The sequence below is a fragment of the Xiphophorus maculatus genome, chromosome 13 (assembly GCF_002775205.1).
Source record: "Xiphophorus maculatus strain JP 163 A chromosome 13, X_maculatus-5.0-male, whole genome shotgun sequence".
NCBI classification, from domain to species: Eukaryota; Metazoa; Chordata; class Actinopteri; order Cyprinodontiformes; family Poeciliidae; genus Xiphophorus; species Xiphophorus maculatus.
The window spans coordinates 17196098-17214364 of NC_036455.1; the positions used below are offsets into that span (position 1 = coordinate 17196098).

The window sequence follows — 18267 nt, forward strand, 5'->3', positions numbered from 1 at the left end:
GCGACGGCCGCGTCGAGGACTCAAGGCCTCCAAATATAGGTCGCCCCTACGCCACCACGGCATGCCCCTTGATGGATTTTGAACACACTTCATGCTTGAATAGATGAGACAAACGAAACAAAAAACAGAAAATTGCACTGTCAGCTAAATTGTCAAGTTGATTATTTTCTAAAGAAATTTCCAGTAAATTTTTGCCCACTATAAACAATGCTGAAAAGCTTGGAGGCCATGTACACAAAGTATTTACAGTCAGCTAGTGATCAGGCCTCAGCCAGGTCCTGGCATGAACAAAAGGTTTCTAAAAAAAGATACATAAGCCAAAAAACAAAAAAATAAGCCAAATGTTTTCTCTATTATAAAATCAGATTTTCTAATTTAATTCTACATTTTATATTTCCATTTGAAATTTCTAATATGAAATTACAAAATAAATATTGATTACAGTCATTTTTCCTGCACATAACCCATAAAGTAAAACCAAACGACAGAAGTAAACATTGACCTATTTGACATAAACTAAGTAGGAAGTACTTGTTTGCTTTTATTCAAATTGTTTGGTGGAACTGGCTTCAGGATCCTTCCTGCTCTTTGCTGAGCTCCAGAACAACGCCGAGCCCTTGCTGCATTGCTATTTTCTAATCTGAAGTGCACTGGCACCCACTGAGCTGGGAACAAAACCAAAAAACTCAAAGTGAAAGTTTGTGTAGTTGACATTGCTTGGTTTTGCTTTGATAGATCCCTTCCTGCCAAAAACACGGTTTCAAAGAAACACCCCGATAAGCCGAGCTGAACAGGAGCTGTCCTTTGAAATCAAACTAAGACAGTGGTTCCCAAAAATTTTCTGGGCCCCCCTGTGGGTTACAATGCTCTGATCGGGTTTTTTGCTGCCGATTCCGATACCGATCACCCATGGTATCGGATCACCCATGGTATCTTTGCCGATCGCCTGGATTGACTGTTTATTTTTCACGTTAGTTATAAATGATACTATGTGATCTGGCAAAATTTTAAAAATGATCTGGTAATAAATTTACCTAATTAACGTAAACATGCAACATACTTGCAGGCACTAGACCGAGCTACTCAGTCAAAAGAACAACTGAAAAACCTGCAACCAGTTAACCAACCTTTAACAGTAAGGCTCTCTGTACCCTAAATTATACACGGGTCAAATAAGTCTCTCAACACTGCCTATATCAAATAATGTCTAGTAAAAGAGGAAAACATTCATTCAAAGTCAAATGCAGGTTGCATCAAAAGACGTTCAGGGTGGAGCAGAAACGGCGCCCAGTAGCGCGTAGCGGCGGCTCAACAGCGGGAGCAGAACCAACATCTTTCACCGCCAGCTCGAAGACACGAATTATTTTTCGGGCTATTTGTTTAGCTTTGTGACCCGTGATGCTAATCCGGGTGAGTGTTGGTAGTTGTGCGCTGCTTTACCTGCTATCTGGCCGCTCCGGATGTCATTTTTTCCTTGCATTGAGCCTCCATGTAGCCAAACTCTCTCAAGTGCTTGTTTTTTAAAAATATCATATTAGATTCGTTCTGTTGATGCATTTTTACGTGCTTCACCCCCGAGGTAATTTTACACTCTTACACAGTTCCTCACGACAGGATTTGTTGCTGCGCGCTTGTGCAGTGTGGAGGAAAGAGGAGACGAGCTGCACACGCAGGCTGCGAAGTGAGATACAGGTGATCGTTTTGGTGATCGGCAACAAGAGACAGTGATCGGCGATCATACACTTGCTACTCCTGTAAGGTTCTAATCAATAGTAACTTGTCACACCAAAATGTCATCTGCTGTTAACATGTTGGGCCCCAAATTGAAATCTGCTCACTGCCCCCAAAATACTTGCGGACAGCCCTGCCTGGAAACCCTTAAATTTACTTCCAGCCTTTTCCAGGCTCTAAAGGAACCCAAAGGCTTTTATTTTGAAAGGCAGTACTCCCACCGGTGAGCACAGACGCTGCTGAGGAGAAGAGAAGGATTTACTGTGTGTGTGTCTGTGTGTGTTTCATACACGGCTGCATTAAAGCAGGAGCTGCTGCAGCTGCACACACACATCGAACTTCCTCCTCCTCTTCCTCTCTCTCTTTTTACCTCCTTCTCTTCTTCATCACTGCAGCTCTCGCCGACGGCAGGTCCACTGGATGGTGGAGACCTTTTATTCCTCCCTCCATCATATACATATATTCACAGAGGGAGAGAGAGAAAGAGAGACCAACACACTCACGCAGGACCGCGGGATCGCTGTCCGGGCTGTAGTTCGGGACGCCACGCATTCTCCGGGTTTCAGCGGACCTCGGTAACCTCAGAGCCCCTCTCCATCTGCCGGACTGCTGCTTTTAAAGTGCTGGTTGTGTTTGAGGCGGAGCGACACAGAAAAGAAGAGCGGACAACTTGATTATAGGCAATTGAACTGATTAGATGATAGGCCTGATGTGGATTTGTCAAAGGTACAGGCGTTGATTTTTATTTATTTATTTATTCATTTTGTTTAACTATGATCGATTTGACATGACTATTGGCATTTTTTTTAGTAGACATTCGTTAATTGTGTTCCTTTGCCTTCCTTTAACCATGACATCATCTTCCTTAGATTTTTTTTTTCCTTTTGTACGCGCTGATGATGAAGCGCACACCGTCCTGTAGAAATGGATTATCACCTAATTGCTTCTGCGGAACGCATCGTCCTATCGTGACACAACTGCAGTCATAATGTCCGATCGGTTTATGTGAAGGAGGAAGGCGGGTCAGCTCGGATGTTCTGCTTGGTGTTATTAGTGGATTTAATTGTCTTGACGCTGTTTTTCTGCCTACAGATGAACCGCGTCGAGACGATGCGCTGAGACGCAAACGGCCCAGGCTCTCCGGTTGTGCGCTCATCCAGAGGCTACAGCTAACGGAGAGAGAGAGAGGAGGGGGGTGGACTGCGGAAGAAAAGAGAGAGGGGAAGAGAAAAAAAAACCCACAAGAGGTTTCTGATCCATAAAGGTTGTGCCTGACTCAAAAAGGAGCGAGTCTCGCCCCTGGAACAGGGGGCGGATAAGCGGAGAGGTAGAAGTCTATCCAAACGATGGCCACCCTACTGCGGAAGATCGGTCTGATCCGCCTGCACGACCGAGACACGGAGGATCCGAAGCACCACCAGGGCTCGCTGAAGGGGACCAAGGGGAACCAGAAGAATAACGCCAACAAACACTGTCAGACCGCCAACGAGACCAACCTGCTGAGCACCCCGGAGATCAAGGCGAGGAAGCTGGACCAGCACGGCAAGGACAAGCCGGCCGGCAAAGACAAGCAGGGCAAGGATGCGAAGGAGAAGCAGCAGACGGTGGGTGGAGGAGGAGGTGGTGGTGGTGGCGGAGGAGGAGGAGGAGGGAGCGGCGGCGGTAGCAAAGCCCCCAGCGCCTCCTCCGTGCCGCCGCTGGCGCCTCACCGGCAGCACTGCACCCAGGTGCGGACGCGGCGCCTGATGAAGGAGCTGCAGGAGATCCGGAGGTTAGGGGACAACTTCATCACGGTGGAGCTGGTGGAGGACAACCTGTTCGACTGGAACGTCAAGCTGCACCAGGTGGACAAGGACTCGGCGCTGTGGCAGGACATGAAGGAGACCAGCACCGAGTTCATCCTGCTCAACGTCACCTTCCCCGACAACTTCCCCTTCTCGCCGCCGTTCATGCGGGTCCTCACGCCGCGCCTGGAGAACGGCTACGTGCTGGACGGCGGGGCCATCTGCATGGAGCTGCTGACCCCCCGCGGGTGGTCCAGCGCCTACACGGTGGAGGCGGTGATGAGGCAGTTCGCTGCCAGCCTTGTAAAAGGACAGGTGAGCGGGGTCGGTGCTCAGAGCGTTCGGCGGCCCATCCGACACATTAATCGTCTCTAAGGCAGGATGGGGGCAGTTCGGTCAGGAATTCAGGCGAAAATTATACTTTGAATGGATTTTTTTAAGACCAGAGAGGGCAAGAGCAAACCCTAGGGATTTATTGGTCAGCCAGATAGTGTGGTGTGCGTCATGATTTTAAGGTGGGCGAGTGTGCATTTTGATAAGTTTATTTGTTTTTATGTTGTTTTGTGTATCATTCAGAGACTGCCCCTTTATTTACCGTTGTATTGCCTCCCATCTGGTCGTTTCCTTTTGGTATCACCAATAAATACAAAGCCAATGCCAGTTAGATGTGTTTTAGGGTTGGCCACAAGGGGGACATTAACAATCTTGCAGAGGTTACAACAAAACCCAAAATCTAATATCAGGAGATTTTATTGGTTTGATTTTAGAGATGTTGCTTTATTGGAGCTTGAACATTTAAGTTTGATAAGTTCAGGTTGGAATTCTTAAATAAATTAGGCATCAAACTATTTTCAGACACAATGTAACCAAGTTGGGCCATCGAGGCAGGGCAATGTGGGGGTCAATGGCCACCCTAAGCCCTCCAGCTAGACAGTCTTATAAGTATAATATGGCTTATACATTTAAAGTTAGCGAGTACATCATTTAATAAGTTACAATTAATAAAAACAATTTCCATTGACAGTGGCTCTGAAATGACCTACATGCAAAAGCTTTCAAAATGAAAAATCAGCATGTTGGGTAGTAACTGACGAACTCCCTACCTGGCCTTTACCATGTGATGACATTACATGATCACAGAAAGTTCTGTTGTAGCTTTTCGCTCTGGGGTGCCACTGAGATTATCAGGGGCCCCAGCTGGCCACCTTGAGGCACCCCTGAATAGAATCCTTTGACCAGATGGACATCCAAAGTCTTTTGCAAGCTGTCGTCACATGTGGACCACCCAATATACTTATGATGGAACAGCGAAATACTGCATTTCATGACCTATATTAGGTTAAATTAGATACAACTTTAAGCGGAAACTAAAATACTCAGTTCATATTTTCAAGTTCCTGCAGTGTACTCAGAACGTGGCACTGGGTCAGTTTGCCCCATCAGCAACTTTGCACCCACTGGTTGCCATTTTTATTCCCAGATTGTACTATTTCCGAAACATTTCATAGCTCTGTATGTGCAGAGACAATTTATTTGTCATTGATTATTTAATTTAGTTTTTGTGAAGAGTTTATACGACAAGCTATTTCCATATATTGTGGTTCTGATCTCCATCTAAGTAGGTCTGTTGACTGTTATGAAATTTCTCAGATTAGGGTCATTGTTCAAACCAAATTAACTGATGACCCACTGGTGGTAGATAATATTCACTGGATTCATAAAGTCATATTTTCCTGTAGTAGATTATGGAAAATACTGGATAAAATCAGTTTGTTTTCCAGCTGCCAAAGTGGTCACAAAACATCTTGTTGATGGTTGTGAATTGGTGTACGGTCAGTGGAATACCTCCCATACCAGTCGTCTCTATTATGAACCCGGGAAATGGAGGTATAAACTGGCAAAAGGGTGAACTGACCCACCAAAAGTCAGTTCATATGGTTGGTTAGCAAATGCTTATTTAGCCATTTAGATAAATGTCTGACCTAAACAAACGATCTTTTTATAGCACCAAAGTTTTTTTTCAACGATTTTTTTAGGAGACATAATATATTTTGGGCCGGGGCAGAACAGGTGGGTACGATATTTTGACGGGTTTTTAATAATAATAATAATTTAAAAAAACAAACAAAAAAAAACATTTTTACATAAGTCTGTAAATATTATTTGCTCCCCTGTTCTCCACATTCAGGGTTTTCTGAACGTTCAGGGTACCCACATCAGTGTAGATGTGGGAACTAAACTGAATGATTTATTCACCCAGGTATTAATTTATCAAGCTATAACTCAAAAATAAACAACCAGCTTAAGTCAGCCTTACTTCTGACATCTTTCCTTTGAGACAAATTTGTCTTAAAAACTCAGAATATCATCACGAGTATGACTTTACCATTACACTTTAAAATAAGTCAAACATGTTTGCTTCTAAGACACTTTGTATATCTTTCGTAGCTCAGTTTATTAACCCCAGGTAGCTACACACTACTCAGGTCTTGTTTCTCCTCCAAGTAAAGCCAGAACTGTAGCACATAGTAAATTTCTGTGACTTTATGGCAGCCATTTCATGCAGTGCATCCATGCTGGCTCTCCTCTCATCACCTCCATAAATCAGCAGGTTTTGACTACAAAGACCCGCCACCATGACACAGAAACATCCGCCTGCGGTTTTCCACCACGCTTTTCATGAGCATTCGCACTTAGCATTAGGCTAAAATAAAGCATTTTATTCAACACGTGACGATGGACGGAGAGACAGATGGAGGCGTACAGACAGCAGCTATGTAGCCTACGGTTGTCCTCTGTGATTTAGGCTGACTGGATTATGTAATCTTGCCAAATCTGTTTTTCATATCCCAAGTGCTGGCAGCGGTGCACAGCAGCAGCTCCGCAGTTCCGGTGAAAATGTCAGCAAGGACTTTCGCGCTCAAAAGCCGCGTTTTAAAACGGACATGTTTTTTGCCATAATTTCATGCTGAGACCGCTCTTTTAGGGGGTTTTTTCTCCCTTGCTTTGCTCTGAGTGCTTTGGTGTTAGATCTTACAGAAAGTGTCACAGAGACTCTCCCATCCTCTGCCCCCACCATCCCACAGAGCTTTGGTGACATAACGCAGCATTATTCCAGAGTCATCTGTGGTCAGAAAGCACGTGTGTTCAAGAGAGGTCATGCAGAAGCTGTGCCCACTTCAGAGAGAGCGAGAAAGATGTGTGCGCGAGTGTTTGTGTGCGTTGATCTTGACTTGCTGCTTGAGGAGATGAGCTAGCAGCTCTGGAGCAATCACTAATTATGGTACAGCGTCTTCCTTCTTCTCTGTTTTGCTAATGGAAACAATATTGATGAATTATTCCTGTGTGTGCGTGTGTGCATTGCTTCATCTCTTTGTTGACGTGTCTACATCAGCACTTGGGATGTACTGCATCCTGATTAACCAGGCGATGCTTTCGCCTCCCATGCATCATGTCTGACCGAGCACACGCAGCTCTATATATACCTGGATACACAGGATATATTTATCTGCCCTTGGCCACAGGTTCCATGTGACAATAGTGATGCTGCCCATTTAGAAAGTTCCTGCCTATTTTTAGTGTGAGAGGATACATGTGGTGACACAGCGCCGAGTCGAGAGTCAACACAGTCCCTTCGCAAGCAGACGCACGCACGGTCATCCACGTGTTGATGTCTGTGGATGGGTATCTAACTTCCGGTTAGGAACCCAATTATGTTTCCTGCGTCTGGGTAAACAAAGGTCCCAACGCCCCCCTTTTGGTGTGCAGAAGGTAGAAACCTCCAGTCTGGGGAGCACAAACACAGCCGAGGTGTCTTCGTAACACAATCCAATTTGGTAATCCGATCTGTGCTGCTGCCTTGTTGTGAGTGCACAAGTGTTTAACGATACACCTGTGTACGGAGTTGCGCAATAGTTAATTTGATACGGTGCAACCAGCTCCCCTCTCTTGTCACTCTTTACTGCAGACAGATCCTAATAGAGTTTTTATGTAGCACATTTAAACTCCAAACCACTGACTCGAGAAATGTCAGACAGGCGTAAAAACAGCTTGGTGCTTGGATGAACGTTTTCAACGGAAATTAAATTAATTCGGCTGTCACAGTAGTTTTTTTTTGACTGCCGCATATGTTGGCATATTTAAGTACATGTCAATTTGAATGTGCTGTCATTATGGATAGTGTGTTTGTATTGGTAGGAAGGGGGTAACTAACATTCCTCATTCTGTGTCCATACAGGGTATGCTATCTTCGTATGATGGAAGCTCAATGCTCCTTAAACAGTGCGAGTGACCTCAAGTGCCCAAATAATTATTGGTCAAACAGTTCCGAATGAGCTCAGTTCGTAAATCTTCATTGGTGCAGACTAGGCATTTGCATGGTTTAGCATGAGATAAAGTATAACGCTTTAAGAAGTGACAGTTGTGTAAACTTATGTAGCAGTAACACTTATGTGTGGTGAATATAACATCCCATAGTTTATTTTGGTACGTTACAAACATTTGTGGCAGCATGGCTTAGTCAGTGATCAAAATGCATGTGCTGCAGTATCAAATTCATCAAAAGGTGATACTGAATAACTGTTTCCTTAAAGCTACATATCTTTACAAACTATTGAAGCCTAAGACTGGCATGCAATAGTTTGATGGTAGTACAATACTGCGTAAAATCACCTAGTATATCTTTATCAGATTGCATACAGTATGTATGGTGTAGCTGAAGATCATACTTATATGTCAGATCCCACTGTCTAAAACTACAGCCTCTAGATTTGTATGGCAATGATTTAAGATTTGTACCTTATCATGGGGACAAAATTTTGCAAATTCAGTCTTGACTTTTAGAGTTTAACATAGTTGAGGCAATGTTGCTTTGCAGCAAGAAGGTTCTGGGTTGAATTCCAACCCAGGGTCCTTCTGTATGAAGTTTGCTTGTTCTTCTCTTGCACGAATATGTTCTCTCTGGTTGCTCTGGCATTATCCCACAGTCCAAAACTATGACTGTTCAATTGGTCACTCTAAGTTATCTTTAAGTGTGTTTGTGAACATATTATGGACTGGCGACCTGTCCAGGCTGAACTCCGGGTCCCACACCCTGAAGCCCTTCAAGGACCAGAGGGTGTAGACAATTGGTTGAATGTAGTTGGTTTTCTTTTTTAAGTATAGTGCACTAAACACACTTCAAAATACTAAAAATGTAGCTTCCGGATAAATGAATAGTGCTGGCAATAATCCTCAAGAGGTGATAGAGTGACTACAGTATCTGATCAGGCTAAATTTAGTGCATATTCTGCCAGTTTTACTTCTCTTGACTAAACTGGATACGACAGGGATAATTAAACATGCCTTATCAGGAAGCTACAGATGGTGTCTTTCAATAAAACTGGTTTTCCTAGAGGACCTTTCCTCTGCAAACAAAATTGTGTTGACATGTTGCAGAAAAGATGACATTGCCTTCCATCTAAACAACATTTTAAAGTTGACTCAAAAGCGAAATGTGAATATGACGTCCGCGTTTAAATTCGGTTTGGATGTGGCAGATGCTTCGATCAGACTGGACAACCAGGTCTGACTTTTAACATGACTTAAAAAGTCCAGTTTTTATCAATGTTGGAATGCTTTGAAAGACATTCAGGGTTTCAGAGCGATGTTTTAAACAATTATTCTGAGTGGCAGAGTTAATATCAAAAGTGTTTACCTTCTGATGACATCTACAGGCCTTGTTTGTAAAATCTGGAGGACACCTTGAGTTAGAAGGACTGTTTTTGCAAAAAGAATATCCATTTGACGATGTGAAAATAGAAGTTGAAAAAAATGACACTCGTGTTTTTGATTCCCTTTTCAACTGTTTCGCTTTTCATGCTATGAATTTTATTTCAAAGAAAACGGCTCTTTACCGCTGAATGAGCATCCGACAGAACCATAGGGTTACTGAACTCGTGATGGCATCGATCCTCTAGCTGTGTATCCCGACCCCGGGAGCACATGTCCACATTATGCAACCCGACCCCAAGAGCTACCTCCCAACATGCACTGGGGCCATCCCTGCTCTGCCCAGCCCATTGACTGATCTCCATTCACACGATTACCCAACAGCCACTCTACACTAGAGTGTGTCCCTCTCAATGAGCGAGCGCTTAGCTGAGCAGGATAAACACTGGCATGGCACAGCGTCCGCCTGGGGCGTTCGCTGAATCACAACACACACTTGCGCACCCAAACACACACACACCTTGTATTCCACCTACCATCTCTTTCAAACTCTGGCTAATTGTGGTGGATTTTGTTTTTAGGATGCAGAAACAGGTGCTTGGCTTTTTCGTAAATTGGACAAATCAAAGCCTATCAACTCGAACCCTTTATCAGGTTCACTGGTGTTCTAATTCTTTAATAGTAAGATATCAGAATAATTGTAATAGGAGGCAACGGGCTGTCATTTTGAGGTTTACGATTTGTTTGCATCAAACATTTAAATCAACATTTTTCAGCCTCAACTTGAGGCTAAGCAGGTTTTAAAGACAGGTGGCCCCATGTTGTTTAGGTTTTACATGATCAGATGAACTTGACTTTTGGTGTCTTCTGCTTGTCCCTTTACCTTTCGTTCGTTTCTCCAGTCTTTGGAGCACAGGCTACACAGTGGCTCCCCTTCCCTCCAAGCCACTCCTAACAGCACCATCCACAGCCTCGGTCCTCCCACTCACCCCCGACTAGCGGACCTGTGGGGGGGCCATTTGAGAAAAAACGACGATGCCATTTAATGTGACTTTATGAAAAGTAGGACCACAAAGCAAGTACACAAGCACCACTGCAATATAATGTCTGTCTGAATGAGTCACCCAGTGAGTCATGCATTTATTTTTCAAAACAAATGACGTAAAAAAAATCCTACTGTTTGTCATTGCAGCGCTAATAGGCTTCAGACATCGTCTTACTGTCCGCAGTGACATTACTCACCGATCTGTGCATTCACCTGGTTTCATTTAATGATTCAAAACTCCACATTTAAATGACCTGAATCGCCCTGATGGACTATCTAACCGGAGAATTAATAGGCCACGCTCGGCGCTGCTGAGACGGGTTGGCTGGGATGTATGCGAGAGTCTCTAAGCCCTGCGGTAAAACGAGGCCACCGTTGCTACAAGAATGGAAACTGCAGCCCTAATCTCCAGATCATTCTGTTAGCACCTCATCCCCTTTTATCCGCTGCGTAGCTTTTGGCCTAAAATAGCCAAGCAGGGACATATTAGGGCACACTGGTATTCCATCAGATGGCCATAGAATATTCCATGAAGTGTCTCACTGCATCATGGTAATAAAGTCCTAAAATCACATTTTAATTAACAGACATTCACTGTTCAGTTAGGTTTCACATAATAGACATCTATCTATCTATCTATCTATCTATCTATCTATCTATCTATCTATCTATCAGATGTCCTAAATGTTCAGTGGGTGGTGCATTTTTTCCCCTCTATAACACCACCTGGCCCAGAGCATGTGGAGTAAATATTGGATTTTTCAGGCAAATTAGAATTGTCACATTTAGCTAAATTTTGCTCACATAAGTTTCACCAGATCTAATACCCAACCCCAGTGTGAAACCCGACATAGTTCAGGAATGCATGATGTATGTGTGAAGGAAAGCCTTTCCGAATGAGATCCTTTGACTTCACAACAGCAATTAACATAATTTAAAGTGCATCTTTCACTTTAAACAATGTATTGTAACAGGTGTGACATAAAAGGTTTATGCGTAAATACGGCTTATATTTCAAAATAAAAGGTGCTGCTACTGCCCTTACTTACTGACCTGTTTGCTATTCTGTGTTTGTTCTTGAAGCAGAGCTTTCCTTTTTTTTAATGCTTTAAAACACTTAGAAGGTATTTGGAGAGCCAATTAACAGTTTCACCTCAACTAATGTTTTTCTAACATTTATAAGATGCACTTTAGCAACTCATGAATGTAGTTTGTATTCAAGGTCAAGAGCAGGTGTCATGGTTTAGGGTTCAGGCTTCAGAATCTAAGATCTGGACAGAAGTTACCAGTTTTGATTTGACCTAAACATGTTCTCAGGTCATCTTTGACACTTTTTTATTTATTGTGGAATCACAGCTCAAATTCAAACACAAAAATCACTAGAAAACCAGATTACGTCATTTGAACTGTTTTCCCTGCTGCGAATAAAAAAAATGGGTCATCAGAATCCTGTACAAAGGATCTGCACATGCTCTCTCTATCTGTTGGCAGTTTTAGCTCCGGTTCATAGATGTTCAGATTTGCACATTTTAAAGGTAAATATTCAAACAAAATCAGTATTTTTTTTACACAACTGAGCACAAATCCAGCAGAGCTCATTCCAGAGACGTGTTTCTTTAACAACTAATGGAAGAATAAAACGCCTCAATAGTAGTTTATGACCTTTTTGTGTGGGTTTAGAGTGACGCCTCCTCCCCTGACTCCTGTACGTGGCAGCGCAGGAGTGCGCGGCGATGTGTGATGATACGGGGTTGCTGCTGCTCTGCGCCGCGCCGCGCCGCACCGCACTGCAGCATGCAGAGGACCTAACCTCTGAGGAAATTTCATTAGTATTGGTTTCGGCTCAAAGACTCGACGCCACTTTCCTCTGGCCAGAAAAAAGAAAACATGCCTGGCGAAGAGAAATGATGCAGCGTTCCTGCACTCCTACAAACAAATCCAACAGAAGAAAGACTTACTGTAACGCAGTATTATTTGTATTTTATATTTATTTTGTAAATGCTGCCGAGCGTAAAGAAACTCGAATGCGCAGAGGTGATTTTTTTTTTTAAATACATGCAAAACTGTGGCTGCTGGTGTGAATCAGAGCGTTGTTGTCATGGCCATAGATGTCTCCTAGCAGCACGGAGACAGTTGTCTCCTTTCCTGTTGGCCCGCCTACGCAGGCTTCATCAGGGAAGACTTTAACACTGCCGGTAGCAGCAGAAGCAGCAGCTCTCATCATTCTGCTGAATTCATGTTTCCCTCATGTATATTCTTAGTCCCAGGCTACAGCTCGGTAGGCGAAAATGCATCAGTCAGACGCTGCGACGCTTTTTGCACTGAGCAGGGGAAGACTTACTTTGTGCACACGTGTACGGCTTTCCCATCAATTATTGCAGTGGCTGCTTCTGGTTTTGGCTTCTGATTAAAGCTGACGTCTTAAAAGCTCGTTCTCTGCCTTTTAAACATTGATCCGGAGCCGGTCAGCCCCGCGTTCAGGCTACTCCTTCTGTCAACATCTCTCTCCCTGCGGCAGAGCATTCGCCATTAACTTCATCAATGTGCGTTGTGTGGCCTGGTTTTTTTTGTTTTTAATCTTTGTAAATCTGTCCTGTGTTGCCAGCAGGAGTATGACAACGTCGCTAAACAAAGGAGCCATATTTCTTTTCGACTGACGGCGTACAAGATATCAAATGCAGATTGTTCTGACGTGAGGTGCTCTTTGAAGTTCGAACAAATCGATTCTTTTTATCCGTTTAAAGCTGAGTTCCTGCTTCCCTTTAAATTGTCTGTTTCCAGAAAGTGGCGGTACTTAGCAGTGATTGGAAAGAAGCATACGGGTCATTTCGTCCTGTCGCCATTTTTGTGGTTTAGCCATTTCAATCTTTTCTTGACTTCCTTTTTGGTGGCATCCTTTCTGCTACCCAAAAGGAGAAACGTCTGTTGTCGAATGTTTCGTACCGATCAATTCGTATCAATATCATTTCTTTAGAACAGAGTTAAATAAAGTGTGAAATTTTACCAATTTCTCCGTTATTGGGGAAAATACATAACCACCAAGAAATACCAGTTTTGCAATGTTTATGAACTGGTTTGATAGGGGTGTAAAATTTGCCTCTTTATAATTATTTCAAGGATGTCGAGATGAAACGATAGATTTTATGGAAAGTTCACTTGGGAGCAAATTCTGATGAAATTCATTTATTTTTCTTTTAAAATGTGAGTGATCAAGTTTCCTGTGTGCAATTAACTTGTTGCCTCTTGTTTCGGTGTAAATATAACCGGCATACTGTCGTTCTTTGAACCACTGCAGAATGAATGGAAACCTCCCTGATAGATCATGGTTTCCGACATGCTAAGGAGAACGGCTAATCTATTTTAAATTAAAATGTTTGGCCTGGTAATCAATAATGACAATAATTATTAAGCACGGCGTTAAAATCTCCAGGCAGCAGCTCTGGTTCTAAAACGACATTGATTCTGTTGGCCTTGGAGCAGCAGCAGGTCTCGGGAGAAAACCTGTCCTCCTTCATTTTTTAAAAATCAGCTGAAATGGAGTAAATTGTGGTTTCTTGTTTGATGTTATATAAATAATAAAAAGCTAAACAAACCAAAAATATTAATTAGCCTCCACTGGTACTGCTTGATTGACAAAAAAATTCCTTTTCAGTCAGAAACTTCCAAAATACAGTTGTTAAAATTTCACAGAAAAGTCCCCAGAAGTTGTCATTTTAATGCCAATAAGTCAACAGTTGCACACCAACTCTGATCTCCTAATCAATCCAAGATGACTGACTGGCATACATGCACTATTACATGAGTGAATGCTTAGTACTGTCTTTGAAAAACACAGAATGTAAAAAAAAAAGAAAAGACAGGTCACTTACCTGAAGAATGAGGAAATACTTTCAGTTTCTGAACTCGTAGGTGGAACATTCTTAAATTTGACTCCCGAAGGTAGTTTTTGACATCAGAGGTATATGAAACGTGGCATAAGTAGCCATTTCATCCAGCCTTACCACTGAAGGAAGCTCAAGTTCAGGAAATATAAAGTGTGTATGTGTCTAGACTGTGATACTAATATCCTACAGACCATAATTACGTGTGCTAATGTTGTTACGCCACACTTTACTAACCTCTTTCCCTCTTTCTGTGTCTTGCAGGGCCGTATTTGCAGGAAATCAGGAAAGTCCAAGAAAGCTTTTAGTCGTAAAGAGGCTGAGGCCACATTCAAGTCCCTGGTGAAGACCCACGAGAAGTACGGCTGGGTGTCCCCACCCATTTCCGACGGCTGAGTATCCGGCCGCCATCCCTCCACCCGCCCGTGCTAGCCGGAGAGAAGAAGAAGAAGAAAAAATACAAGCTAGCCTCGACGCGCAAAACAACACACCATGCTAACTCAAAAATGACTTATCTTCACTTTTGGCTGTTTCACGCAACGTTTTTTTTTTTTTTTTTGGTAACGTTTTTTCATTATTACTGTTACCACACTACTACAGAAGCGGTTTTTTGTTGCTTTTTTTCTTTTTCTTCACCGTCTTGTCCAGGGAATCTTTCTGCTAACTCAGAAAGAGGCAGCAGAGCAAGGAGGGCGTTCGTGTATGAATGTTTCACTTTAAAAGAAATCAGCTGGGAATGTGCGTCACTTCCATCGGATTTATTTATTTATTTTCTTTTTCCTATTCCCCCCAGCACACACTTATGTAGGTGCAGCCGGACAAATCGGATATGCGAACTTTTTTTTTTCCACACCATGTGAAAGACTACTGAATAAAGGAGACTCATCTTTCTCGCCAATCCTCTCTTTAGCACTGAACTGGCTACAACCAACCATTCGTGTAGCTCTCGGGTCATTTACATACAAATTAAGCTGTTAATGTTTAATAGACGGGCAGCGCACTGGCATTTATACCCACTTGTTCCGTCATTCGTTTAGTTTTTTGTTTTTCTCCCTCTCTTGCTTTCGACTGTGCCGTTGCTCACGGTCCAATGCAACATAACGATTGTAATTTACATGGAGCTGTGCTCTTACGCTTTCTTCTTTAACTTGCTTTGTTTCTCTTTCTCTCTCTTTCCTTCTCTTGTGGCTAAACTTAGAGCTGTGTTGCGTAGATGGGTTTAAAAAAAAAAAGTCTCACGTTGCTTTATGCAAAGCCCTTGTGTGATAAACAGAATGATAGTCAGTCACCTTCTTTCGTTCTCTCTCTGCATTCATGTTAGCTTGTCTGTAGGAGTGGAAGGAGGATGTAATTCCCATGATTTAGATACCAGATGGTCCAGCTGAAGGCCGGGCTTCAGTGTGTCTGTGTGTTTACGAAGAGACAACCCTTTAAAACGGTGAAACACTTGGCTAACTGCGACTGACGCTACCACTTGAAGGGAGCGCTCATTTCTTTAGCTAAACCACTAGCCGTCTTGTCCCGCTGTCTGTGTCATTACGTTAAACATGACTGGAGTTTTAACCGTAGACGATGTCTGTCGACCCTTCATGTAAAGAAGAAAATGTTAGCAGGAAAAGAATGGAAAAACCTTTTGGCTCCACACAGACGTTTCGCCGGCGCTTTAAGTGAAGGAATGCATCAGAGAACTCCTGATTGATGCGGCGGGGAGAAAAGGAGGACAAGGAAGGAAGGAAGAAGAAGAAGAAGAAGAAGAAGCTCTTTGATCACTGCCGGCTGCTCTTGGGAAAATGTCAGGCGGCTTTGCAAAGCGGCTGAGCGACGGGTTTTATTTGCTCTACCTGTTGAGTTCTTGAGTTCCATCCTTTTGAAAGGAGTTTCTAGGCGTCGGAAATCAAGCGTACAGCCACAGTATCAGTCATGGGCCTTTTGGGCAGAGCGTCCGTCCGTCCCTCCGTCCGGTCCGGTCTGTTTCGCTACGTTCCAGGTAAATGTCAGAGGAAAGGCCGCTAATTGGTCTGACATTTCCGCAGACCGTCATTAGAAAAGAGCAGCGAGAGCAGGAGGACGGAGGACGTCAAGCCCCGCGCTGGGCACTGACATATCGTCGCTTTCGAAGCGAGGGAGCGGCCTGTTCGTGGCAAGATGTAGCTAAATGATAAGTTCGGATGAGCTGAATCGTGGTTCGCGGCCGATAGCAAACATCCGTGAGCAAAACAAAACAACAACAACAAAAAAAAAACCGTCAACAGAGACACACCATCTGGTATGTGATCATGTTCTAAAGCGTGCTAGTGGTTTCTTTGTTTTTGGTTTGTTTTTTTTTACGAGTTTGGCTCTTTAATTTCAGACAAAACTGTAATCTGAGTAATTGTTACAACAAAATATCTCAAAAGCTGAGTGTTTGCTGGTTCCAAGAGAAACCTTTTTTGTGACATAGTTTAGACTGGTAGTTTGCAGAAACTAACTGGGTTAACTGACTATTTGTAATATATCTGCATGTGTTACGTGATTGGTAGCTAGCTACTGTATATCGTTTTTCAAGAAAAAGCAAGAAAAATAGAGAAAACAAAAATGCAAATGCTTCTCTTTTCTTTATTTTAATTTATATTAATATTTTTTGTTTCTTTTTTTGAGTCCTGTACTGTATGGACTTTCTATTTCTTTCTAAATGTCCTGAATGGAAAAAAAAAAAAAAAGAAGTCACATTGTGTTGAATGTTTGTGTTTTAATTTATTTGTGGTTTGCCAAAACGATGATTTTTGAAGCATGTTGCAGGAAATGTCACCGGGAAATGAGAGGAAACAAGCAAAAAAAAAAAAAAAAAAAGTAAACAAAACAAAAAAAGATAGCTTATGTATTTGTGCGATAGGGGGAAGGTGTGTTTTCGTTGGGGGTGAAACAAGATTACGGGAGGGCAACACATTCACTCGCTCCTTCCTGTTCCCCTCCGTAACGTCGCCACTGCCCCTTCCCTGTTGGTCCTAATCGACTCACTGATTTGGCTCGAGTGTAACGCAGTCAACACGGCCTGGACGCAGGCGACCCTCAGCAGCAGATCTAGGATCAGTAACTTCTCAAGGGAATCTGACCCGTGATCCGCTTACTTGCGAGCAACTTTGTTTTTTTTTTGTGCGTGTGTGTGTGTGTCCCACTCCTAGCTTGAAAGCGTTTGGTCAGAGACCGAGGTCTTAAAAAGTTCAAAAGGTGAAAGGTCGTTGCAAGACCAAACAGGAATGTGCAATAAAAATGACATCTTATTGAAACCCGACTGAGCTGGTGGTTTTGTTTCTGATTCTGAGTCCCGAGCTACACTTTCATGCATTTTAATGATCCACTTCAGGTTGCCGTGTCCTCTGCTCGGCCTCCCCTGCATTGTCCCACTTTTGTGCTCGGTAGGGGCAGAGCTTAAAAACCCCCGTCGGTCGAGAAAAGGGCTGGAAGCACCAGCCCTCTGTGCTTTTATGAGCCGCTTTGTCCAGCCTGATGGAGATTTGCTGTTTCTTCTGTGCGAACAGAGCAGCTGTCTTACCATACCAGTCCGTTTTAGTGGGGTGGGGAAGCGAACAAAAATCTTGTTTGCACAAGTGATGGGGAGACGTTTCTTTGGACTGAATATGTAATTTAGGAACAGTGTGAATTATGTGGAATTACTGAATTGCAACAATCGTATTCGAAACTACACCAGACTGGATTGGAACACCAAAGAAAATGACGAATGGTGTGTGCTAAAAGAACAACAAAGTGTCTGTCTTGTTGGCAGTTGATTGTTGTAAAAAAAAAAACAATAAAAATGGCAGTTTTGTGTTTTTCATTTTTGAGTATGATAATCAAGTACTTGTACAATACCAGAATCTAATTCAACTTTAACCCTCCTGCGGTCTGAAGAGGTGAGATTTGTATTTTTTTTCACTCTGTGCTCAGTCCGGAGGGGGTCGAAATGCTTTGATGAGTTTTTTTTGTGTGTGTGTTTTGGTTTTGGGAACTGACGGTCTGACGGGACAACCTGCCCCCTAAATTTCCCCGCTGTCCGACCGTGACATTTGCCGAGCTTCTTCCTGAGTGTCGTGCTAAAATTGTGGTAGGTTTAAAAAAATAATACAGTTGGAAGGATTCT

The 18267-nt window shown here is 43.0% G+C and overlaps 1 protein-coding gene across 2 annotated transcripts; it reads left to right on the forward strand.

The window, feature by feature from the left end:
- The first annotated feature begins 438 nt into the window (after positions 1-438).
- On the forward strand, positions 439-17416 carry ube2ql1 (ubiquitin conjugating enzyme E2 Q family like 1). 2 transcript variants are annotated; one of them, XM_005809097.2, is made up of 3 exons: positions 439-2457; positions 2824-3830; positions 14415-17416. In XM_005809097.2, exons 2-3 carry the CDS (start codon positions 3078-3080, stop codon positions 14544-14546), a joined length of 885 nt encoding a protein of 294 aa, XP_005809154.2. In that variant the 5' UTR covers positions 439-2457; positions 2824-3077; the 3' UTR covers positions 14547-17416. The 2 variants fall into 2 exon arrangements, with proteins under 2 accessions (XP_005809154.2, XP_023200954.1); XM_023345186.1 differs by having other exon boundaries at positions 439-2306.
- The last annotated feature ends 851 nt before the right edge of the window (positions 17417-18267 follow it).